Source organism: Leuciscus leuciscus (assembly GCF_965113295.1).
Source record: "Leuciscus leuciscus genome assembly, chromosome: 14".
NCBI lineage: Eukaryota > Metazoa > Chordata > Actinopteri > Cypriniformes > Leuciscidae > Leuciscus > Leuciscus leuciscus.
In genome coordinates this window covers 13,287,449-13,313,598 of record NC_138738.1, presented here as the reverse complement: position 1 = coordinate 13,313,598, position 26,150 = coordinate 13,287,449, and the positions used below count along the sequence as shown (strand labels likewise).

Genomic DNA, 26,150 nt, shown 5'->3' with positions numbered 1-26,150 from the left:
ATGCCAAATTGGTAGACATCGCCCAACCCTAGTCACAGCTTTGAAATTAGATGGAAAAATCAACCAGGTCATACGTAATTGTCCATGTCTCTAAAGCCCCTTTCACACAGCGCGATGATCCAGGCAAATTGCCGGGAAATTGCCAGAACGCCTTCTGTGTGAACGCAAACACGACCCGGGATTGATGCCGGTGTTGTGCCGAATATCGACCCCCTGCCAAATTATTACCCCCCTTGTTGAAGTCAGTACCTGATTGCCTAATCCTAACCCCACCCTTAATCCTAACCCCTCCCCCACAACTAATCCTAAACCTACCAATACTAGGGCGGTAATAATTTGGCGGGGGTCGAAATTCGGCACAACACCGGCATCGATGCCGGGTTGGGGCCCTAGTAACATCGCCATGTTCAGTCCCGGAACGCGCGCTGTGTGAACAAAAGCCGTAATAATGCCGTGTCGTAGTGATGACGCTGAAGCCCGGGATCGTTCGCCAGCTAGTGAAACGATACGTAATGTGCAAGTTTATGATCGAATCAGAGAAAAAAATGCACAAGCATAGTTTCACAGCTCATAAGCAAACTTAAGACGCTGCTGACACATTACAAGTCACATCGATGTCACGTGTCTTTACGGGATTTTTACGGATTGTGTGTGAACAATCTGATTCCGGAAAATCACTGGCAGTGTGAATGTTTCACTTTATTTGCCTAATGATTCCTATTATTGTCTAATGAGGCCAAGAGTCCACTTCTGCACTCTGTGTAAACATAGGCCTAGTCATTTACTAAAAGGTTATAGTGCAGCTTAAACTTCAACTATAATTTGAGGTTATTTAAACAATATGTGAACAATGTTGCAATTACCGTCCCTTTTTCATACATTCTTTCGATTTTAAATTGGCTGTTCAGCCAGTTGCTTTTGGCCAAACTTATGTGGTTGCATTTTTCATGCACAAGAAAGCTGTCAGAAAGCAGCTTCATTTTAGCCATTTGCATTTCGAATTTGTTGCTGAAGTTTCTCAACTTGAGGACCAAAGACGTGTCAGTTCTGATAAAGCATGTTGTCATTAAGCCGAGCAGCAGGATAAACTGATCAGAGGCAAAGCAGGTACTATATGTCCAAATCACCAGTTTGAAAAACACAGAACAGGGGAAAAAAGAAGTGCTTGTGATCCAAAGCATACCACCCTATTTGTGAGACATGGCTGTGTGCTATGCCCCAGGCATGTGTGGCTAATTCTGTCTCCCTTGACTTTAGTGATGTGATTGCTTATTAATGTAATGTGAGCTGTAATGGAGATGAATGCTGCTAATGCAACCAAGGAGTTTTTCAGAACCCAGTAGACGAATGGTATTGACTCTTGACCAATCAAATCATTCCCTAATCCAGTTGTGCATGCTTTTCACTCGCTGAAGACAACTAAAGATGGCTTTCACATGCCCAAAACAAACTAAATCACCATGGTCCTATGGGCAAGATTTCAGACACTCATTGAATGCTGGGGATTTACTGCTAAGTATGTAATAACGGGACTTCACTCCAGGGTTTTAGTTATTATATTTACCTAAAACCATAATTTTCATTACTTAAAAGAAAATAAACTCCTACTGAAAAAGAATAAAATCTCAAAAAAGATTAACAAAAAACTTAATGAAAATTATAAAAATAAAACATTATTCAAAATATTAATAAAAGCTAGGCTATAAATGGACATCTTTTTTATATTAAGGTCTGTAATTCTTTCAAGGTTCATCGTTTTTGGAAATAAATACTCTTAAATTAAAGCTGTATCATGTATGTTGTTGGTCTTGTTCATGTTTGCATATCTTTTATTTTGAAATTTGTCTTAGTCTTGTTTTCTGGTTTGTCATGTGACTCCCTTGCCCCTCTTGTGATCATGGCTGTGTCTGAAATCGCATACTCTCTCGAGTAGGTGTTTATTTTGAATAAGCAATTACCTCATGACTTCATGACAAGCAATTACTTTGTTCCCTAAAAAAGTATGTTTCATATAGTATAAATGTGTTTAGTACAAATGTAATCTGGACGTACTACATTCGCCATGTTGTCATTATCATATGACCTACCAGCGTCAGTTATGTCACTGCACTGCCATTTATAAATCCTCTCCCGTGGCCTCATGGCATAGTAAAGTGTACATCATATGCACACTTCAGAATCTCGCCGGAAGGCCTTCCGGGTACTTTTTATCTACTCTTTTATGAGTACTGTGAATTCGGACATACTTCTTTTGTCACATACTGTTTTTCGCCTACTATATAGTAGGAAAGTATGTGATTTTGGATGCAGCCAATGTCTTGTGCTTCCCCTATCTAATGTGTCATATTCTGATTGGTTTATCGTCTTGATTGTTCACAGGTATTCCTTGTTAGTCATAGGCCCATGTATTTAAGCCCTCATGTTTGCCCTGTTACTTTGTTGGGTATTGAAGTAAGTTGCTGTCTTATGTTTCATGTGTCAGGTCATAGTCTATAGTCAAGGATTATGATTATGGTTTATTAAGTTTTGTGTATAGTTTGTTTCATGCTTTGGATTTTGGATTTTCCCCACATTAAATAAACTGCACTTGGGTTCATTACATCATCGTCCTGTTACAAGCTGACTGTATGCACTTTAGTCTTATGGTGATTCTAGATGGGTCATAACAATAATCGATAGTTTTATATGCACATGGTCTGTCAGTGATAAACCATCAACAAAATGGCCCTGTTTGTCCCTTCATGTCCCCACATGGCGATGCATTGTGTGCTTTTTTTATTTTTTTTATTTAAACCAATCAGTGTCAAGATGCAGCCCATATAGATGATGACGACAGGACGCAAGTACGTCATGTAAAGTTATTTAGTGCGCTCACATAATTGAAATGTTAAACCAAACCAAAACTAACCGAATGTATACAATGTATCAAAACATGAACTTTGGTTCAGACCTTGGTGCGGACTTTCAGGTGTGAAAACGCCCTGAGTGAGCACAGCGCAGGACCAGAGACAGAGAGGGTTGAAGAAAGCAGCGGAGCTTAAGTAGCGTTTTCTCGGAGTTCCCTGAATCGTCGCGCTTATTCATTTGTGGATGTTAACTGAATCTGTAAGTTAGCTACAATGTTTATTTCTGAATATTATGCGCTTAACGTTATCGCTACTGTGTAATTGTAGTCTATGCTATTCCCCACCTAAACATATCCTATTCAATGCGCTCACAGTCTCTTTCGCGGCCATCATTTGTAGTAGCCTATTCACAAACTGTTTGCTCAAGTGTAGCGTTTTTATCGGAGTTCACTATGTAGCCTGCTCCATCAATCGTGTAGTTCAATTTTCCATATTTATTGTATGTCATTATTTCAGTTGCATCAGTATTTGCTTTCTACCATGCACAAATAAAAATGTCACTGAACTTTTGCTGTGTAATTGTAACAATGAGCACTCAAACACACTGAACCAATAATTACTAAAACACACACAAAAACTGATTTTGCACGGGCACTTTGCACTAGTATTTAAAAAGTCCCAGCTAGGGTTGGGCCGATAGATGATACCATCATCCATCGCGATGGGTGACAGACATCACGATGTTTAGCCGGTGTTGTATCGCGATTCAGTTTTCTGTCAACTTTATACACTCACCTAAAGGATTATTAGGAACACCATACTAATACTGTGTTTGACCCCCTTTCTCCTTCAGAACTGCCTTAATTCTACGTGGCATTGATTCAACAAGGTGCTGAAAGCTTTCTTTTAGAAATGTTGGCCCATATTGATAGGATAGCATCTTGCAGTTGATGGAGATTTGTGGGATGCACATCCAGGGCACGAAGCTCCCGTTCCACCACATGCCAAAGATGCTCTATTGGGTTGAGATCTGGTGACTGTGGGGGCCATTTTAGTACAGTGAACTCATTGTCATGTTCAAGAAACCAGTTTGAAATGATTCGAGCTTTGTGACATGGTGCATTATCCTGCTGGAAGTAGCCATCAGAGGATGGGTACATGGTGGTCATAAAGGGATGGACATGGTCAGAAACAATGCTCAGGTAGGCCGTGGCATTTAAACGATGCCCAATTGGCACTAAGGGGCCTAAAGTGTGCCAAGAAAACATCCCCCACACCATTACACCACCACCACCAGCCTGCACAGTGGTAACAAGGCATGATGGATCCATGTTCTCATTCTGTTTACGCCAAATTCTGACTCTACCATCTGAATGTCTCAACAGAAATCGAGACTCATCAGACCAGGCAACATTTTTCCAGTCTTCAACTGTCCAATTTTGGTGAGCTCGTGCAAATTGTAGCCTCTTTTTCCTATTTGTAGTGGAGATGAATGGTACCCGGTGGGGTCTTCTGCTGTTGTAGCCCATCTGCCTCAAGGTTGTGCGTGTTGTGGCTTCACAAATGCTTTGCTGCATACCCTTGGTTGTAACGAGTGGTTATTTCAGTCAAAGTTGCTCTTCTATCAGCTTGAATCAGTCGGCCCATTCTCCTCTGACCTCTAGCATCAACAAGGCATTTTCGCCCACAGGACTGCCGCATACTGGATGTTTTTCCCTTTTCACACCATTCTTTGTAAACCCTAGAAATGGTTGTGCGTGAAAATCCCAGTAACTGAGCAGATTGTGAAATACTCAGACCGGCCCGTCTGGCACCAACAACCATGCCACGCTCAAAATTGCTTAAATCACCTTTCTTTCCCATTCTGACATTCAGTTTGGAGTTCAGGAGATTGTCTTGACCAGGACCACACCCCTAAATGCATTGAAGCAACTGCCATGTGATTGGTTGATTAGATAATTGCATTAATGAGAAATTGAACAGGTGTTCCTAATAATCCTTTCGGTGAGTGTATACTTACGCTGTGTATCTGATATGAATAAAACACGTCGGCAAATATATTTGAATGGATTGTTATTGCTGCTTCTATAGACACCAACCATTGTGTATTTTACAAACTATAAATGTATTGTTTTGCTATAAATGATATGTATTTAAAATGTCTGAAACCTAAAATAAACATTATGTGGTTAAAAACACTGAATAGTTGTGATATGACAAGCGCTGAGCGCGTCCGTCTTTGGCTCAACGCCAGCCATAGCGTGAAAGCACAGTTTGAATCTGGCAGTTTTGTCACGTCACTGTACATTCGCTCATTAGTGGTCAGCTGCTGCAGAGCGTGCCAAAATCGAAATTTTTGATGAGATGTAGAGGAAAATATCTTGTGGAAAATGAGAATGTTACGTTACCCCCCTGTCATCGTCCATCGCGATGCTAGTCACAGCTTCATCAGGGTTGTCCTGATTTGTATTCACATTATTTGTGGTATTTGTAAATGCAATTAAAGACTTTATCCTGTTACTGGCTTGACATTTTACTCTAATGATTATATTCATTCACGGACACATGCATTTATGATTTGACATATTAATGTCACTGAAAGAATTTCCAACTTTTACAGCTGTATTCATTGGGCTGTGCAGTACATTGCAGCCAACCAAGCATATGCAAAAAGCAAGGCTTGATTTTATGGAACATTGAGATTTATCAGAGAAGAAATGCACTGTTACTTGGCACAGTCCAACAGTAACCCATTATTTTTGTATGATTTGAAGTGTGACTGAAAGTGTAGCAGGTTTCCCAGTCAAGAAACAGCAAATGTAGATATACTAAAATTCCTGAACATTGTAATGCAATGAAAGAGCCTTTATGTCTGCAAGACTGGATAAGAAGGATGTGGAGGAGGCCTTTGGATGGCATTCAGTGTCATTTTACTTCAGTAGAAACCTAGAATAAAAACTAGCAAGAAGAAGTCAATCTTAGCAGTTGTCCAGGGCTTACAATAGGCTTTTGAAATCAATGAATGACATTAGTTCTGTTCCAAAACCTACTGAACTGCCTTGCTGCCTACTGCCTACATAAGCAGCAATTGATTTCAATAGTGCTAACTGTTAACATGTTGCTAAGGTAATGGCACAACACTATAATAAGCATAAAATATGATATTTTTAATTACAATGAACGTTTCATCAATATATGTTCTATATTGTGCTGCGTAGTTCTCAAGAACCACATAGTATTTTAAATGGCTGCGTCCGAAAGCTTAAAAATGCTGCCTTCTGAGGATGCATTCCAAGGTAGGAATCCAATGTTAGCTTCACTTCCTGTCTCCCAAGATACCTTCATCTGATCGATTTTTGAAGGCAGCATAGATGTATCCTTTGCTGCTTTTGATGTCCCACTATCCTGTGAGCTCCATTCTGTGACATTTGAGCTAAAAAAAATAAAGATGACATCTGAATGTTGCATGTGAGTTTGTGTGTAATGTACTGTATGTATGTATTTTGCCAACGTTTATTTACTTGGTTATCATCAAAGCTCTCTCTATTTTGTTGCATTAAACCATTATGTTGCCTCAGAAGTCTGTCTCAAATCAGTTTTGTGAGGTACCTTTGTGTTGTTGTCTGATAGGGCAGCGAAGCAACAAGTCAGCTGCCTATAGGCTTTCAGACGCAGCCGATGTCTGTCTTTAAAGGGGTGGTTGATTATGATTTCACTTTTCTAACTTTAGTTAGTGTGTAATGTTGCTGTTTGAGCATAAACAACATCTGCAAAGTTACAATGCTCAAAGTTCAAAGCAAAGGGAGATATTTGCTTTTAAAGAAATTCCTTTTTAAGACTACAACGGCTGGTAGGGACTACATGACATTTCTCCTGGGTTAGTGACATCACCAACCCTAGAATTTACATAAACCCCGCCCCCTGAACACGATTTATAGATTATCATGACAGGATATGCTAATCAATGACTAGAAAATAACTACACATAAGCTACATAAATTCATCAACTAACCATACAGAAATGTCCCGTTGCTTCTACATTTTGTCACTTCTTCTTGAGTTTCTCGATCATTGTCGGACTCCGGTTTGAAAATAAAAGGCTTTACGTTTTTTAAATTTTCAGTGCATGTCGATGTGAGGTAAAAGGACATGAGCTTTTGAAGCTCCGCCCCCTGTGCTGGGACCAGCAGCTCATTTGCATTTAAAGGAACAGACACAAAACGGTGCGTTTTTGCTCACCCTCAAAAAGTGACAATTTTAGCATGCTATATAAAAATATATTTGGGGTATTTTGAGCTAAAACTTCACATACACACTCTGCGGACATCATAGACTTATTTTACATATTGTGAAAACGGCATTATACCACCCCTTTAATGTAATTCTGGCATGCACTGGATGCACATTATGCTTTGTCCTTCGTCATTTTCTGTGATGTAAATGTAGGTTTTGAAACTAGAAGTAATGAAAGGCCTCACTGATTGAACCACTTGCTCCCCGAAACTGCAAACTATGTAACTCTGGCGCACATACTAACAAAAGGCTGCAATACATTTTCATAAATTACTCTATGAATAATGCCCCTTTGATATTATAAGGCTTCACAGATAAATAACTGATTGTCTGGAGTGCCCATCTTCCCTGCACAGTACAATATGGCTCCTATTCTTCAGCATGATAGGCTAAAAGCCCATTTGTCTATTTACATAGATTTGTGACACTGTGGTTAATGATTTCATTCAACTCAATACTTTTCTCCACAGCGCATATTCTCTATGGGGCACACAAAGCCTATGTTCCCTTAGCATGAATGTTATTTATAAGGATTGGATGTGTTAGAGAAAGAACATGATGTTATTCTTGAATTTTAAATGGAAAACTTAATGAATTAATAAATCCTGGCTGCTAAACCCAGTGCTGGCGAACAGAATAGGACAATGAGGTGGAGACAGCAATTGGAGCAGTCTCTCTGTTTATAAGCTGATAAGTCATGGACTGATGATTCCATTCCTTAATTGTGAAGAAAACTCATTTTAGCCTCTGGCTGAAGAGGTGGGTTATTAATTGATCTTGTAATTAAAATAACATGTTATACTTGTTGGGAGGATAAAGGTGCAAGACTATATAAATCATCCCTTCCTCCAAAGCATCTTTGTTACATGTGATAAATTAATTATTGTTGGACTGGAGATGTGCCAGTTAGTCATCCTGTACATCCACCCGACACCAACATCAGTGAACTTTAAAGTCAGACATGCTGTGATGTTATAAAACCTATTAAGAGGAAAAATAATCAACTGGATTACCATGCCGTTTCAGTTAACCCATTAACCCCTGGCTCCAGTGTGATAATACAAAATCCTATTTCACTTTAGATTTGTTTTCCCCTTGAAAGACCAGGTTATACCAAGCCAAGATTTATCCCAACAATAGAAATAGTATTCAATAGCAGTCTATTTTGAATTAGTCAACCTGCTTTTTTGTATGTGTCAAATCTGTGCATGAAAGAAAAATCACAAAGGCGCTTAACCCTAGGGAACCTTGTTTGGCATATATTGATGTATTCACTGATTTGTGAGGTGCTGTGTTCACAGGTATTCTCAAACATAATCTCTACCTTGTCATTTTAATTTGCGTTTGTGATCAAGCCGCAACTGGCAAATTTGTCAAACAGTAAGCCCCGCAGCATTCATTTTTCATGCCAACTTTGCTATTTTCAGACCCTCCCATCTGGTACAAGCTTAGAAACTCACCAATGATTTACAGTTGCAATCTTTTGTTATGAAGCCTGTAAATGACTAGGATTGTAGGGCTTTTGTGGTTTTTACACCGTGATTTTACATTAGCGAATGCTGGTATGTGATTGGTATAATGAGAGCTCATTAAAAGACTAATGTAATTGTATCTTGGAAGCTCTGAATAGCTGAATAGCTGTGAGAAGCAGATTTTTGTTATAAAAACAGAAAATGGTCTTTATTCACAATTAGTCAAATGAGAATTTTGTCATTTGGCATAAGTTCTGAATTGATTTACTTATTTATTTTTGACCAAATATAGTTTGTTTGTTAGTTTTCCCCCCAAAATGTATTCAGTAACTCGCTAAAACATTCACTTCTTTTTTACTATAAAATATATTTTTGATGTTTGAAATTAGATGACTTGCATGAATTCTGTCCCTCCGGACCCTTTATCACTGCAGTATATGTGCTCAAACGATTTTAATTAATATGAAAAGTTGTGGTTGCAGTTGTGGCTAATGCTTTGTTTTCCTCCCTGGGTAGTTCTTGCTAATGCAGCTTTATAATGAACTGGATCATCCCTCAGTGAGGACAGATGCAGTGGTTTGTTAGATACGAGAAGTTAGCTGTGTGGATATATATCAGAGCCAGCTTCTCTTGTGCTATTAGGCAGCCTGCCAAGGCATGCCAATAGCTTACAATACAGCACAAATCTCAGTGATGAATGACACAGAGAGATACATACCATATCTCACCCTCAGCAGATTTCAGCCGCTCTCAAATCTCTGTTTTTATGTGCAAAACACATAAGCTGAATTAACTTGAAATCCACTTGTGTAACCTCCAATATGGAGGTGTTTTTGCAGATTTGAAGCATGTACACACATAACAGACGCATAGATGTTTCTAGTAAAAGCACTCTTGGATTCTCTCGCGTTGGCTCTATATGCAGAGAATTTTCTGATTCTGCCTCTGAATGCCGTATTATAGCATCCAAATCCATTTACAGTAAGCTCACACTGATTAACGGGCCAGAGAAGGTGTGAAATTTTGCGACTACATCCCAACTGAAATGTCAGGTAGTGTGGCAAATGTTTGAAGTGAACAGAGCTAGATATTCTGTTTTCTGTTAAAAATGAACTTGCCATCACAAATCCAAACACTTTCATACCACCTGACTGACACTGATTTGAATTGCCAAAATTATTTTTGTCTGCAGAGACTGGCGGTTCTAAATATGCATTCGCATAATGAATTGCTTTTGACACCTGATGCAAAGTTACTACATGTACATATGTATATGTTACTTGGTATATAAAAAAACTTTATATCATGTGCCCAGTTTTCACTATCTAACACCCATTCCTTCCTCTTCTTTTCTTTGAATATCATGTTTCACTCAGACATACTGTACAGGTACATCAGATTACGGGAGTAAAATGGGTTGCGAACAACATTTTTATTTTTATTTATCTGTATTCTCAGCCTTGTCCTTTGGGCTCAGAAGTCATTTGTCCTCATGTTTGTCATCAGCAATGTGTTCCTTTAATCTCTTATTTTATCTTATCCTTATATTTTATGCTAGCGTGCTTCTGTGATGCTCAAGTTATGTAATGCTCCCTAGGCATTTTCATGGGCTGATGCCTGTACTGTAAATGCATGATCCAGCCAAAGCACAAGATTCATCCGTTGCCACTTTTTTGGATCAGACAGACTTCTCTTCCAATATATGCCAAAAAATCTGCATTCAAGCAGTGTTGGTGTGTCACATTGCTATTTTCATTCCTTCCCAGGAGATTGTGGAATGAAGAAATGATGAGCAGCACAGTATCACAGAACAAAATATCTCAATGCAGTGATTATAGTGATGGATATCCATATTCTTTATACACAGTTCTCACAGCCATGAAAACTTGGATATTTGAACATTTTGATTTCTTGGCCTGAGTAAAAAAAAATATTAACATTTATTTAGTGAATATTATTTAGCCTAATTTAAGTCATTGATACCTAATATACAAATAGGAATCCCTGTTAAAAATTCATTATCTAAAATGAGTTCATTTTGATATTAATTATGATATAAACAAATGTTTTTGGAAATACTATACAGTTTTCTGTCTATTCTAATCTTCAGTGACTAATGTTTCTCCCTCACACTGAGTCATCAACCATAAAAATAGTGAGTTCCCTTCGTCAGCTCACTGTGACGTGAGTCAGAAGTGATTCTGACGAATGGGGAAAGCTTGCGAGAGCCTATCTACTTTGAGAGAAACTAAACGAGCCAATGCACATTGGCATGCGATAATTGCACCAGCTGCCGTGCACCGGGGCGCAAGCATTTAATGAGCAGCAGGTGCCTCGCATCCTTGTCTTTCGCTTCGTAGCCAGACGGTGTATGCTGTTCTTATCTCCTGCAAAGATTTTCTGAGTGTCTTCGAGTCTCTACCAAGAAGAATCTCTGGTTTGTGGTGTTGGTGTGACGGCGCTGACAGTGAGGGTAGCAATCTCTCTGCGTCTTCTCTCTCAGCATAAACAGCTGTTTTCATAGCTTTGTCGGTTCGGTGGGCGTAACAATTGAGAGTGGGGTTGCATCACACTGGGTTGCATTCCTGGTGTGTAGGGCTATCTCCCTGTGTGTTTCAGCACCTCATAGCACTTCTGAAAGAGCTAATACGATCTGTCAGTGTCTTTTTCAAGATAGTAGAAGTAATTCAGATCGTGTGTTTCTGGATGCGGCCAATGTTTGACTCCGGCTGACGGGCATGATCGCTGTATCACATGCTTGGGCTATAGGCACGCTGAAATGGCGCTCATGGATGACTCATGTTCTCATTGCGGGAACATGACCATTGCGGCGTTATGGTCGAGACTCCGTTACCTCGAAAGAGGTGGAGCCCCTTCACTTATTCCCCGATCTAGCGCTTCTTCTACCCAGCAGAAGAGGCCTACTTCTGTAAATAGCCTCGGTGACCTGAGGATCACAGTGAGAGGTAACCCGCTGAGCCAGTTGGCTGGGCCGTACACAACGGTCCCAGTCGTTTCTTTTGGAGCTCTACTGGATGATCAAATGTCGGTCGCTGCATCGGAGGGTGAGCTAATGTCCTCTGGGGATGAAGACTCTGCTGCGCTGCCTCCTTCGGGTGTGCCAGCGTTGTCCGAGTCAGACCCAGAGCTAACGGCTATGCTTTCCCGGGCCACCGCAAGTGAGGCCACCGCAAGTGTCGGGCTCGAGTAGAACCCTCCAACCTCCCTCACTACCCTCGATGGCAGAGCGGCGAAGGGTTACGTGGGGATCCCCCCGGTGGAGCGGTCTGTGGCGATGCAGCTGTGTCCCAAGACTGCTACCTCCTGGCGGGGAAATCCCAAGAGTCACAAGAGGGCTCGGATTGCATTGAGCGACTCTCCCATGCCATGCCACTCCTTTCCTACTCTTCCATCGCCAACGGGCAGCAATGTGCGGCTCGGGGACGCCATCAAGCTTTCCCACAGACCCTCTGCCCCACCCTGGAAACAGGTAAGAGTGACACAACACACTCAGACTCCACTTCGGGCCGTCTCAGTGCCTCCCGAGCCGCCCCAGTGAGGAGACTGAATCCGCCTCGCCCCCCCTCTATACCCTCTTGGGACCTGTCTCTGGTGCTCAGTGCACTTCAGAGACCTCCCTTTGAACCACTGCAGTCAACTAAGTTAAAGATCTTGTCACTAAAGACAGTGCTCCTGACTGCCCTGGCTTCCATCAAGAGGAGGAGTCAGACTCAGCCCTAGCTTTTCTCTGTACCGTCCGCTCTTTGCGTTTATACGTGGACAGAACGCAAAGTTTCAGGACCTCAGATCAGCTCTTCGTCTGTTACGGAGGCCAGCAGAAAGGGAAGGCTGCCTCCAAGCAGAGGATGCCATCCACTGTCCACTACATCCACTACGAAGCTGCGGGCTGGGCTGCGGGCTGGGCGACACATAACACGTTCGCTAGATTCTATAGCCTCCGTGTAGAGCCGGTATCTTCCCGTATACTCGCCAACAGTGGCCAGTAGCGCAAGGGACCCCTTTCTTAGTGTCGGCTTGCAACGCCACTCCCGCCCCCATAGGCTGGATACGTGCATCTATTGCCCCAGTAGGGTTCCCAAGAAATGGCTAACTCTGTGAGTTCCTCCGTCACCCCTTCGGCAGTCAGACGTTGCTTAGCGGCTGACACCAGGCCTACACTTGCATGCATTGTGGAACCTGTGTTAGGCTGTCCATATGTAGTGGTCCCTGTGCGACCCCATATGTGTATTCCTCCACAATCAGCTCCTCTGAGGACAATCCTGTGTCTTTCCCTAGACAGAGCCCGCTCTGTCGTCTGTGCTGGTGTTCTTTCCCCCCTATAACTAGGCTGCAACCACCTCAGAGACTGCCGTATGTCATACTACCCTGCTTGGCTAGTCCATATGTGTAACCGTCACAGTGCCTCCCTCCGGGGAAGGATGTGGCTTCCGCAGCGTTCCCTTCCCCAAGGGCACGCTTTCCCAGCGTTATCCAATAAGTCACACTGAGTGGGTCTTGCGGAACAGCAGTGACTGGCCTTCTCTGCTTAGAGCTCCTACTTCTGCCCAACTCTCAGGCCAGGAGGGTCAAGCAGAGCGCTGGAAGGGCTGTCAGCCACGGCGTTTTGGTAGATATCCCCATTCATCAGAATCACTTCTGACTCACGTCATAGTGTAGCCTGGCAAGCCAGACCTACATCATCAAGATGTTAGGTCTGGCAACTCTCCATAGACACGGCTCAGTCTGAGGGGTGGGATAAACGGCTGTCTTTCAGATTCCCTCTGCACGCAATAGGACAGCGCTTCAACCAACCAGAGCGTTTTCCCAACAGCGGAGCTAACGTTAGTTGAAAGATTCAACTTTTGAATCTGGCCGGCAAAACTACGAACACATCTTCCTTTTTTAAGAATGACTTAAGTGCCGTTCTTTGCTCTTTTCTCAAAGAAAAACTTAACTCCAAGTCCTCCAGAGTCGCGGCCAAAGCCGATTCGAAAGACTGTTCTCCAGCAGCAGCAGCCATTCTTTGTTTTCAAGTAGCAGGGAACCGTCACAACTCTGTCATCATTATGTTAAGCCCGCCCCACCTACTCTAAACACGATGTGATTGGCCTGACCCAATTTAGGTTTTTACAGCTCCGAAAGTCAACGGAGAGTTGCTAGACTACCCTGGCTGCAAAATGCATTTAGCTGCCGCTAGGGTGCGTCTAGATTTCTAGGCTAGTCATAGTGAGCTGACGAAGGGAAACGTCTCGGTTACGAATGGTAACCCTCGTTCCCCGAGGAGGGAACGGAGATGTGAGTCCCCTCACCACAGTTGATGAGCTTCCGCTGTACAGCCGAGTCACAGGTCCGGCTCCTCAGTGGATAAACAAGGATGTGAGGCACCTGCTGCTCATTATATGCTCGCGCCGCGATGCACGGCAGCTGGGGGAATTATCGCATGCCGATGTGCATTGGCTCGTTTAGTTTCACCCTAAGTAAATCGCAAGCGATCCCCATTCGTCAGAATCACTTCTCAGGGAACGAGGGTTACCATACGTAACCAAGACGTTTGTTTCCCTCTCATACTTACTGTTTGAAGGTTTTGTTAAATTTTTTTTATTTATTTTTTTATTAGTTTTCCCCTAACACTTACTGGTAGATGCTTTGATTTTTTAAATGTTGCAAATTAGTTTTCCTGATATGTAAAATGAGAAAAACTCTCACTTTCTTGTACAGTGTAGGGAAGCTCATGACTTCATATTTGTTAAATGATGTGACATATCTGTGTGAAGTAACAATGGAGCCCAAAATCTAAGAACATCATTTGTTACTGTTATCACCACAATAGTGGAATTTCTTTTTCAGCTCTCAGATAACATGAAACGTATAACACAGAAGGCCTGGAGAACTTCATACCTTCAACTGTGGGGCTATAGAAGAGAATGTCAAAAATTCAATCAGGAAAAAATTGTCTGAACACAGACCTCAATAACTTGCAGGTGATTTTCAAAGAACGAGTTGCCTGGAATATAAATGTCCCCCACTCAAATTCAGACATAGCAAGTAATTTAACGCTAGCTAGAAAGACATAAGTGGATCACCTGCTTGAAGGGAGTTATTTTCTTTTTTTATATATATATCGTGTTCAACTTAGTATTCTGTTCAGGCCTGCTTTATTTGTGTGTATATTAAGTATGGTGTCATTTCTTTCATAGCCTTTTTCTATATGTCCTTTTGAGTTTGATCACATGTCATTCTAGTTGCTTACTCTGTTTACTCGTGCTATAAGAAATAATATACAATAAAGGTTTATGTATGATAAACATTTCTTTTTTCCCACTGAGAGAGGTTATTGCTTCTTGACTAAAAATTCAGCCTGTAGTTAAAGCTTGCTCACCGACGGCGCTAGAGAGATTTACACTGCATTTGTGAACATGAAAGGACCCTCATTTTACATGCACATATTCAGAGAACCTTCCTCAGCTCCACAGCCTTTGAACAGCCATTAAACAATTTATCACTGAGCAGTTAATTTCTTTTCTCTAACCCTTGGGACAAACGTTTTTTCTCAGCATTGCACCCATAAGATTTACACGAATTGACCACTCTGAATCTTGTTGCTAATTCATTTCTGCCTCTTTTCACATGACTGTAAATGAAAACTTTGCTTCTTTTTTTTTTTAAGGCCTTTCCTCTCAGGCTTGAAGGGTTAGTTTATTTGAGTTTGCTTATGTGTGTTCACTCTTGTCCTAAATCACGTTGGTTTTTATTTTCTTTCTGTAGTTCCTCCAGCAATCCATGAGATGAAAAGTCACGGGGTTCGACCCGGTCACATTGCCCTGCTGAGATGTGAGGCAGCAGCTGTCCCCTCTCCAGTCTTTGAGTGGTACAAGGGAGAGAAAAGGTAAAACCAAGAGTGATAGACGATAAAATCATTCATTTCATTAGCTTAGCTGTACAGTGATCATTTATCATACATTATGCATGTTAAGTGAGTTTATTTGTGATTCAGAATGCTCACTACGGAGAATAATGATGGTCGAGTCTGCCTTTGGTGGCAAGTGTGCCTTTGCAAAAAGATGTAATATTCTGATCAGTATTCATTTGCAGTCACTACATTTGTTGAATCCACAGAATAATTACTGTACAATCAAACTGTACACCAGTTTTGAGAATTTTGCCTAAGGTTTAATCACTGAAAGTTGATCTAAAGCTGAATTACAGTCTTTAGTAGTGTTAGTTTAATAGCTATGGATCTGCAGCTTATCAAATATTACAAAGTGTCTTATTAAAGAGTCTTAATTTCAAAAGATAGTGACTCTTGGCACAGCATAAGCTCATGAAAATCACTTTTGCAACTTAACCATCATTTTTAACTTTTAATTAAAGTCATCCACTTCTGGCAAAAATAGTCTAACTTTCTAAAAGAGCTCTGAGTCAAACGGTAACATTTCAGCAATACAAAAAGATGTCTTGACTGATCAGTCAGCATTATGTATTATTTTAAGAGTTGGTATAAATAAAATAACAATTTATCAGTCTTTAGTGGTTTTGGAGGGCAGTAGGGCACAATTCATTTTTAATGCCCAAAAAAGTGCTAAAATGAGGACCCTCCAGAAGGAAATACTAGTGTTTACAAGACATTGAATGAATAGTTTTAGGTATGCTTTGGTTCTATGGAAATTAAATGTCAAATCACATCTTTAACTCTTCAGTTGTCATGACAGTCTAGTCAACTGTGGACAAGTATCCACACATTATGTGACTTTCCCTTTTTGCAGTATAATGATGGCTACAGATGGTTAACTAGATGTAAGAGAGATAAGACCAATCACAATTCAATATGCAAATGAATGCAAGAAAGAATGCCAATCGCAATTAAGTATGCAAATATTCATCACTGCAAGCACACTGAAAAACACTGGCACACTGCTAACTGTTCCAATTTATTGCCTTTTCGACCTTTCTCTGGAAGTGTCAGTGTTTTATTTCTTTTTAGGATTTTTGTCATTTTCTGTAAACATTTTGTGGCTATGCACCAGCATTTTTTTCTACTGTATTGTAGATGTGAATAAAAAAAATGTCTACATCTCCAATTCTTTCACAGTTGGAGACTTTCAGAATTGAATTAAAAATTTCATAAAGTATACTTCTACAAAAACAAAAAATAGAGAGCACACTTAAGGCACAAACAGTTTTTTGTATGGAGTCTAGCTGAATAAATAGCAGAGAATTAAAAAAGTTTTGAGGAATGATTCTATGATTCACTATAACATTTGATTGTTTACAAACAGCCAAATTAATGAAATGTGATGGAATGAGATCAGAGCTTTGCTCAAAAGAGTCATCTTATATAATTTCCTTTGATACAAGTCTACTTCTGAATAATGTATACAGTCACGTTAAACTAGAAATGGGTATAAACCTACAGTATGTTAGGAAGATCTGTTATACTATCTTAACCCTACATTTAATTGTATGTTTGTATAACCTCATTACTAGTAAAGAACATTCCAAGTCTTCGCACCAATCCGTGATGACTCAAGTGGTGGTTCTTGAATTTAAATACCAAATTACCCCATTACCCGTCATTTACCCACTCTTGCTGAGTACGATCTGAATCAGCAGTTCACACTGTGCTAATTGTAATTATAGGCTTCACTCGATTTATTCAAATTGAAAAGGAGGCTTATTGGCATTGGGTCTGTACTCTGCTTAATCTAAGGCTTTACATTGAACATTGTTGCTAAACTGTCTGGTTTACTGTATTTTTCTGAACTAACGGTAGTGAGGTGCAGGAAAATAGTGAAAGAGAAACCATTCAAGTAATATTGAGCCATTCAAGTAATATTGAGGAAACCAACAGGAATAATGCAGAGAAATCATGAACTACTTAAAAAAAATTAAATAAAAAAAAGATAATCATGAAAAGTGATAATCATATTTTTATGAGGTATATAAATATAAAGGTAGTTGGGTCTCGAAATGATGTTCCTTTGTGATGGAAAACGCTTGCTAAATTAAATTGCAACTCCCAAAAACATTCCACTTCCCAGTTGCAATATGTAATTGCTTGTAAGTAGGGATGCACAGATGTATAAAATCCTGTCAGTCAAAAGGGCGCGGAAAAACGTGTCAGACTGCAACTCATACTGTGGCTGCATCCGAAATCGCATACTTCCCTACTATATAGTAAAACAGTATGTGACAAAAAAAAAAAAAAGTCTGTCGGAATTCACAATACTCATAAAAGAGTAGGCAAAAATGACCCGTATGACCTACTACTTCCGGCGAGTGCTCTGAACTGTGCAGATGATGGACTCTTTACTATTTTATGAGGCCACAGGAGAGGATTTATGAATGGCAGTGAAGCGACACAACTGACACTGATAGGTCACATGATAATGACAACATGGCGAATGTAGTACGTCCAGATTACATTTGAACTACACACATTCATAGACAGAACATACTTTTTTAGCGGTCGTGTGAAGTAATTACTTCAATATTAATTCAAAATAAGTACCTATACTCGAGAGTATGCGATTTCAAATGCAGCACTCATGTGAAGAAAATGTCTTGTGTTAAATTTAGGACTGTCAAAGTTAATGCCACAATAACACATGAACAGTTAAAAAAAGTAAAGCAGGCTCTATTTGACCCTATGAATCACCTGCAGAGCCGGCCTGTCCATTAGGCGATATAGGCGGTCGCCTAGGACCCCGCTTTGTATAGAGGGGCCCCTCAACCTTGAGACTATTATAATAAATAATTTGTTGATTGCTGATTTTTACCGGAAGTTCGGGTGCGCGCATCTCCATACTTATAATTGGGATATGAAGAAGTATTGCATGGACCTAACTAAACATGATACAGTTCACAAAGTTTACACAAATTCACAAATATTACCCAGACCCACTACATACATCAAAAGGATAGCTCTGTATAGTTCATACATGACAAATTTCCGAAAAAGATAATAAATACATAACAATAGAATGAATAAAATACGAAAACATAAGAAATAGACACAGTAGCGAGTCACACACTAATTTGCATAATACCGCCCGCGACATAGTGGGAGACCTCGAGTACCGTAATTATCACAGTATTCACACACACTGATTCCACCACACTTCTCTCCAAAATGCTCACGGTTTAGAAACAGGAGACAATTTTTTTTATTTTTTTTTATTTGTGGCGCTCTTACTCTTTAGTAATGCTTAATTGATTAGGCCTATATTAGGCATTTTGCATGACAGAAAATGTGCTGTCAAAAATAAAATACCACATATTATAATCCCTATGGTAATATTGACTTCACATATTTGGATTGCCTCTTGTCTGTAATAATGTCACGAAGTCTCGTCAGAGTCGTAGTCATACAGCAATGCTATTTTTAGTTAATTGAAATAAGAATAGATGTTAAGCTGTGGTAGAAATGGCATGAAAAAAGGAAGAGAAGAATGGTTGAGGAAGAAAGACAAGCTCAAAGTAAAGGTATGTTCTTCTGACTTCTATAAATAGTGCGTTATTTATTGCTGTATTATTAGTTTTAATAATAATAAATGTAACAATGCCCATGATCGCAGACAGACAGACCTGGAAAAATTTGGCCACATTCGTGTGTTAAGAATTATCTACCCATGCATTTTGTATAGATTTTTACCCTCTGATGAAGTTATCGTAGTTGTTTAAATTAAGGCGGGCCATCTCAGGCGTAGGTGAAGGGTAGGTTGTAAAGAGCATGCAAAACGGCCGTTTTACCCCTTTCATATGCTAATTATGCAATTAATTTAATTAATTTGTTTTCATATGTATGTTGAATGCTACACTTAATACATATTTATAAACTTAAATTTTGAAATTGTCGTCTCATTTGCTTTCTCTTCCTTCATAAAATTATGACAGTTTTTTACTCCAATTTTCATGACCTTGCCTAGGGCCCCACAACCCCACGGGCCAGCACTGATCACCTGTTGTTTTTCCTACACCAAACATTATTTGTATCATGCCTACCATTCAATAATTGCAAAGAGCTTTGTGCATTGTTACTTCTGATAAGAAACAAAGTGTCAGCTTTTAAATTCTGTCCATTTTATCACGGAATTCAAATTCTGTCATTGATTACTCACCCTCATATCGTTCCAAACCAGTGAGACCTTCGTTCATCTTTGGAGCACAAATTAAGATATTTTTGATGAAATCTGAGAGCTTTCTGTCCCTCCATAGACTGCTCCTCCATGTCAATGTGCTAAAACAGACTGACATGGAGGAGAAGAGATTCTTGAATAAAGTCTTATTTGGGAGGGGGTCGTTATTCTTGTCGCTTCATAACATTAGATTGAACCACTGTAGTCACATGGACTATTTTAACAATGTCTACCTTTCCAGGCCTTGAAAGTGGTAATAACGTTGCAGTCTATGGGGGGACAGAAAGCTCTCGGATTTCATAAAAAGTATCTTCATTTGTGTTCCGACGATGAACGAAGGTCTTGCGGGTTTGGAACGACACGAGGGTGAGTAATTATTTAAATAAAAATTTTGGGTGAACTGGCCCTTTAAATGTGACGCGACAGATCGCTGTAGTGGAAGCGCGAGTCTTTTCAGCCACTTTAATACAAGTTACGAAAAAGCATGCATGAACATAAAAATCTATGTTGAAAGATACATTACAACTTGAAATGTATCATGTCTCACATAATCGCTCGATTGTGTTTCAACCACAGAAAGACGTCAATAAGCTTGTGAACAATCTCACATAACGCTGCATTTACCTCAGGAAAGTTACCAATGTTCACAGTTCGTTAGTTAGCTGTAAAAAACACTAGAAGGAGAGCTTATTTATGTTTGAATAATTTTGTCATTAAAATTTTTATGAAAGCTACTTTATGTGCAACTGAGCTGTACATTTTAGTTTTTTTTTTTTTTTCAATTCAGCAAAAAAAAAATGTCGGGCCTCACAGATAATGTTCCATAGTAAAAAAAAAAAAATATATATATATATATATACATAATAACCCCCCCAAAAAAGTGTAGGCTGAAGCCTATGCTTATTACAGTATACCTACCCTTTATACATAATTATTTAATGAGTGTCACTTTCCTCTCTGGATTTGATTCATACAAAATAAACAAACAGTTACCAAAATTTCAGTCAATTTCCAAAATGTGTGTATATTTGAGCGTATTATATCTGAAAATAAATAGCAGTTGAATATAATGGCTCTTTTGTTAATTTAAACCTTTAATAGTATAGTAATCTACTAAATGAGAGGTTTCAATGTAGTATTAGAAGAGAAAATCAAACTATTGGTATTGGCAGAGAAATTTTGTATCTGTTCATCTCCACTTGTAAGTAAAAACAGATTGATATATCGGTACAATCTTTTTCTTTTTTTTTTACTATGTCCTATAACACTCAGATACAGTGGTAGCAAAGGCCTTTTGTTTTAAGAAAAGTTTTTGTTCAAGTAAGTGTCAGCAGGAGACAAGCTATTGGAGAGTTGGGGGACAAAAGGTCAGCACATTTACCTGTGAGAGTAACATGGATGACCCAGAGTCAGGACTCTCAAGAGCAACTGCTGCTGATCTTAAGACCTCGACAAAGCTACAAGCCATGTGCAAATTTTTCTGCTTCTGATTTTCCTTTTGGCAATTCCCTCAGGATTAGGGACAATTGTAACATATTTTTACATTTTCCTTCTTAACTCACATCCTACCATATTTCTACCTGCCATCTTTTGGTGTAAGAAACATTAATATGTGTCAAAAACAGAAAACTTAGACGGGTAACGTGAAAGACATTCACAAGAAATCAGTGTGTTATCATCCTCCATAACAGTGACTCCTCAAAGGAACAATATTACTTTTTTAAATATTTATCTTTGAATAGATTTCACCTTTTTAGCAATTATTCATGTTTATCCCACATGTTCTGACTTTATTGTCTTTCTGTTTGAGGTTCCACACTGAGAGAAAATAATATTTTAGTCAAATAGTAATAACAATAAAACATAGTATAAAACAAAAAAATACTGCAAAGTAAAGTAGAAAAAAATAGATTTAAAAAAATCTAAATAGATAAATGGTTTATATCTACAGTACAGTATGTAAACCTATATCTAAGCATACAGTATATGGTTCTTAAGCTGAAATTTGTTTAGTCAATTAATCCCTTTATGTTTAAATATATACTACCGTTTAAAAGTTTGGGGTCAGTAAAATTTCAAATGTGTCACGGGGACACACAGGAAAGTACGTAGATCCAAATGCAGTATGGCAGTAGTTGTGTAATAAAGTGTAATCCATCTCGTAGTCATCCAGGCAAGGTTCAAAATCCATGATAGCTAAGGATGGCTGACGCGTAACAGTCGATCCGAAGCTTTGCAAGATCCCGAAGCGCAGATGTTTCGAAACACTGATCCGAAGCGTGATTCAAAACACCTATGTCACGTGACTATGGCCAAACGAAGCCTCGAAGTGTTTCACTAAGTGTTTCATCAGGTGTGGTCCGCCGAATCAGCCTTTGATTGACACGGTCGGGAACAGACCACACAGTCGCACATCTGTATAAAAGTGAAATCAACGCATATTGACCTCGTGGGTTTTTGTGAGAGGAGTTTGATTTTGAGATAGCGGATTTTTGGTGATATAGTGACATAGTGCGATTTGATTAGTTATAGGCTATTTAGGCTTGCATTTAAATTTAACTGGAATTTAAATGAAACTGGAAAGAGATAGCAGTAATCTTTCCTCATTTGTATGTCCTAGCTAAAAAAAATATCTCCGCCGTCTGCGTCAATGGCCTCGTGGTCAGTGCCGCCGACATGTAGCGTTTTTGCACTCGGGCGTCCCGAGTTCGAGTCCCGGCTCGTGGACCTTTCCCTCCTCGTTTTTTTGTCATCTCTCTACTGTCCTGTCACAATAAAAGGAAAATCACCAAAACAATATATATATATATATATATATATCTTTGCATGCCAGCAACAAGTGTCCCTTGTGAGAGGATTTTTTCAAAGGCTGGAGAAATTATCTGTAAAAAAAGAAGTAGTCTAAGTCCTTCCACAGCATAGAAATTAATATTTTTGAATAAAAATCTCTAAAAAAGTCATTGTGACATTGTGGCTTGATTTCTTTTATTAATATTCATTTTGCAAGACCAAAATAACATTATGCACAGTGAGGAGCCTATAGGTTACAATCTTCACATATTAGAAAATTATAATAATAAAAAAACAACACATTTTTTTAATGGCTCGTCAAGGTTGTTTCAGATCAACACCTGCAAGTGACCACTAGGTGTCACCGTTGAGACGGGTGTCGGATTGATTCGAAGCCTCGAAACAATATGGCACATTTGGTTCAACTGTTTCATTGCTTCACGAGGCCTCGATCTGGCCATCACTAATGATAGCAAACCAAAATACAAATACAAAAAACAAGAAACAGGCAAGAACTCAGACCAGAAGTGTAGTGACAATTAACAATGACTCCGTGACAAGGACTAAAACAGACACAGATTTTTTATTTATACACAGAAACTAAACAATGTAATGGGAAACAGCTGCATGCAATGATGAGTGATGAGAACAGACAAAGCATTATGGGAATTGCGGTTCCAGAGTGAATGGTGACAGGAAGGGAAAGAGACCTCTAGTGGACACCCGGGGAAACACAAACCAGACACTGTGACAAAATGTTTTTGAAAAAAACTCGTGCTCAAAAATACAGTAAAATAATATAATGTTTATTTACGTATTTAATTTTATTCATGTATTGGCTAAGCTACATTTGGTGCTCAAGACACATTTCTTATTATTATCAATATTGAAAATGTTGTGCTGCTTTTTTCCGAATCTTTTATAACAATACAAAAGTTCTACTGTCACTTCTGATCAATGTAATGCATCCTTGCTGAATAAGAGTGTTTTAAAAAATCCCCAAACATTTGAGACACTGAAATATTAGTAAACAATTTTCACATTTAGAAATTGCTAGTAAAATTTTACAAATCATTACAAAGGAATGGCAAGCAACACATTGAAATAAAGATGCAATTTTGAAGTAGCAATCATTTTTACAGTGTAGGGTTTCTCTTGCACAATTTTAATCAATCTTTTTTTTTTTTCAGTTCGCTTCAAATGAATTTTTAAAAGTACATATATTCCGTGTAGTCTCTCGCCATGTATAAATGAAAAGAGAAAGTGCTGTTAAAATAGTTTTTGATGGATGGATTGTTAGCATGTCACACTGCAGCACACCGTTGTCACTGCTTGACATGTCATGTCAACTGATGGTCTTATTTCCAGGATTAACATGGGCCAAGGAATAGACATCAAGAACCTCAACTCCAGATCAGTTCTCACAGTCAAGAACATGACACAGGATCGCTATGGCAACTACACCTGTGTGGCTGTCAACAGGTTGGGAACAGCCAACGCCAGTGTGCCTCTGATTCGTAAGTAACAATCATTACTCTCCCCTGGTTAACTGTTGTCGTGCCGATAGTTTTCATACATGCTGTTACAGTCGTCGTAGAGCTCCGCCGAAAAAACAGTTTTCACCCATCTTTAAAACAAATGTTGCAGAGGAAATATGAGAAGATGGTACTCAAATAGGTCATTGATTTGGAGCCTGAAGTTTTTCTGTGAAGCATTTTCAAAGAGCTATCGCTCTTAAAATGAGATGCAATTGCTTTGAGCAGTCTGTTTGAAATGCTTAGTGTTTTTCTGTTTCAGTGGTCGCTGAGTCAATAATAAAAGTGGGCTAACAAGATAAACAAATGAGGAAAAAAAACAATAACAAAAAATAGTGATAGTCTTAAAAGTGGCAGATGGAAAAGTTGAGTCCCTTGCTTTTAAATGAAGCATATCAAAGGCCCAGCTGAGATGAAAATTCCAGCATCTTTCACGTTCTACTGAAGACCGACAGTCTGTGATGCGGGAAACCCAGAATAGACCAGAAAGCTGCATCTTCTCCTCCCACCAGAGTTACTTCGTTCTTATTTTCCTCATTGCTAATGAAAAGGAAACCTACCCTACTGTGCTCCTAATGAGAAATGGCAAGCAATTCCTCCACAACACGCACATCTCCACATCTGTAGAGATTGCAAATGCAAGAACTGGTCATCATTGCCTGGGCCTAAATTGCTGTTATAATATTGGTCAATAACTATTGATGAAGCAAAGGTGGATTCAGGGACACATTAATATTTAATGGAGGACCTCAACCTCAGAGACAAGGTGTGGAGTACTAATCAAAGTGCAGTGTTTGATTTTCTCCTCAGCATGAAGAAACCTATCATTTCGCTCTATTTTTAGCCTAGCGTATGATTTCCTCCCTCATATTTTATAACTAGAATCAATTGAAAGTGTTTCTTAGATTATTCCCACAGATTTGTTTTGTTGTCTCTGCATCCTAGACATGCAGTATCCCTAGTCGACCATTGTAGTCACAGAATTAACTACTTCCCCCCTATGGAACCGGCTGGGTCATTTACTGTACTGTACGTCTGCCAACATCAAGGTGATTGAGTGCTTTTGGCATCTACAAAGGGTATTTAGCATAGTGAAATGCTCTTTAATAGCAGCTCCCATTAAAGGTCCTCTGTGGCAAGGTGAAAGTAAAGGAGGTAAAGGCCATTATTCCATTTCGCTAGACATTTAGGTAGGACTTGCATGTCAAAATTCATTGTTGTTGTTTTTTGGGACGAAATGAGGGATTGATTTTGAAGTATTTGCTAGCATTTCTTAAAGGGATAGTTCACCCAAAACCAAAACTTTGGTCATTTTCTCACCTAAGTTTGTTCCAAACTGTATGCATTTATTTCTTCTGTGAAAGACAAGATTATTTGTCCCTACAGTAAAACTCATTGCGATCCAATGTTGTTTTGGACTCCAATGACTTTCTTTATAGGGATAAAAACATTTGAAAATTGCTACAAAATATCTTCTTTTGTATTCTGCTGAAGACAAAATATTTAACAAGTCTGGGATGACATGAGGATGAATGCATAATGACAGAATTTTTGGATGAACTTTCTCCAAAATTAGCCCTCAAAACAGGTGTTTTCATTGTCACTATCTGCACTGGCCCAGTTTTCCCACTAGAAGAGAGCTGGCACACTAGTCTCAACTCCATTAGTTCTTTATTGGCCTGAATATTTTATTTCTCATTGTTTTATGCTTCACGTAAAGTGTATGTTTGAATGTAATCCTTAACCTCAGAATTAGAATATTAACTGACATTATGCTTAAGAGATGAAATTTTCATTAAGAAAAAGTGCACTTTCATGAAACGTTGGCGTTGGCATGCACTCTGCTAATGACGTTAGAGTCAGATACACTCAGAGATCGAACCACATGTTTAAAACTGCATTATTTAAGCCTTTCCAATTGCCAAATGACCCCAATATAGCTAATGGCCTTGGTTGCAATAGTCAGAGACAAATTCTCTTCTGTAGATATAAAAAATGCATGTCAAAGCATCACACTCAGTCAGTCTTTGTTTTCCCAATGTCTCAATGGGAATTCATTAGTGTGAAAGATATTAACTC

The 26,150-nt window shown here is 39.3% G+C and overlaps 1 protein-coding gene across 2 annotated transcripts in view; it reads left to right on the top strand.

Moving 5' to 3' along the window:
- negr1 (neuronal growth regulator 1) overlaps window positions 1-26,150 on the top strand; it is a 134,010-nt gene that overhangs the window by 52,289 nt on the left and 55,571 nt on the right. For both annotated transcript variants that reach the window (XM_082137405.1, XM_082137406.1), the window contains exons 5-6: window positions 15,377-15,497; window positions 23,905-24,053. In XM_082137405.1, the coding sequence (XP_081993531.1) occupies window positions 15,377-15,497; window positions 23,905-24,053 (270 nt within the window). The remainder of the gene's footprint in view (window positions 1-15,376; window positions 15,498-23,904; window positions 24,054-26,150) is intronic.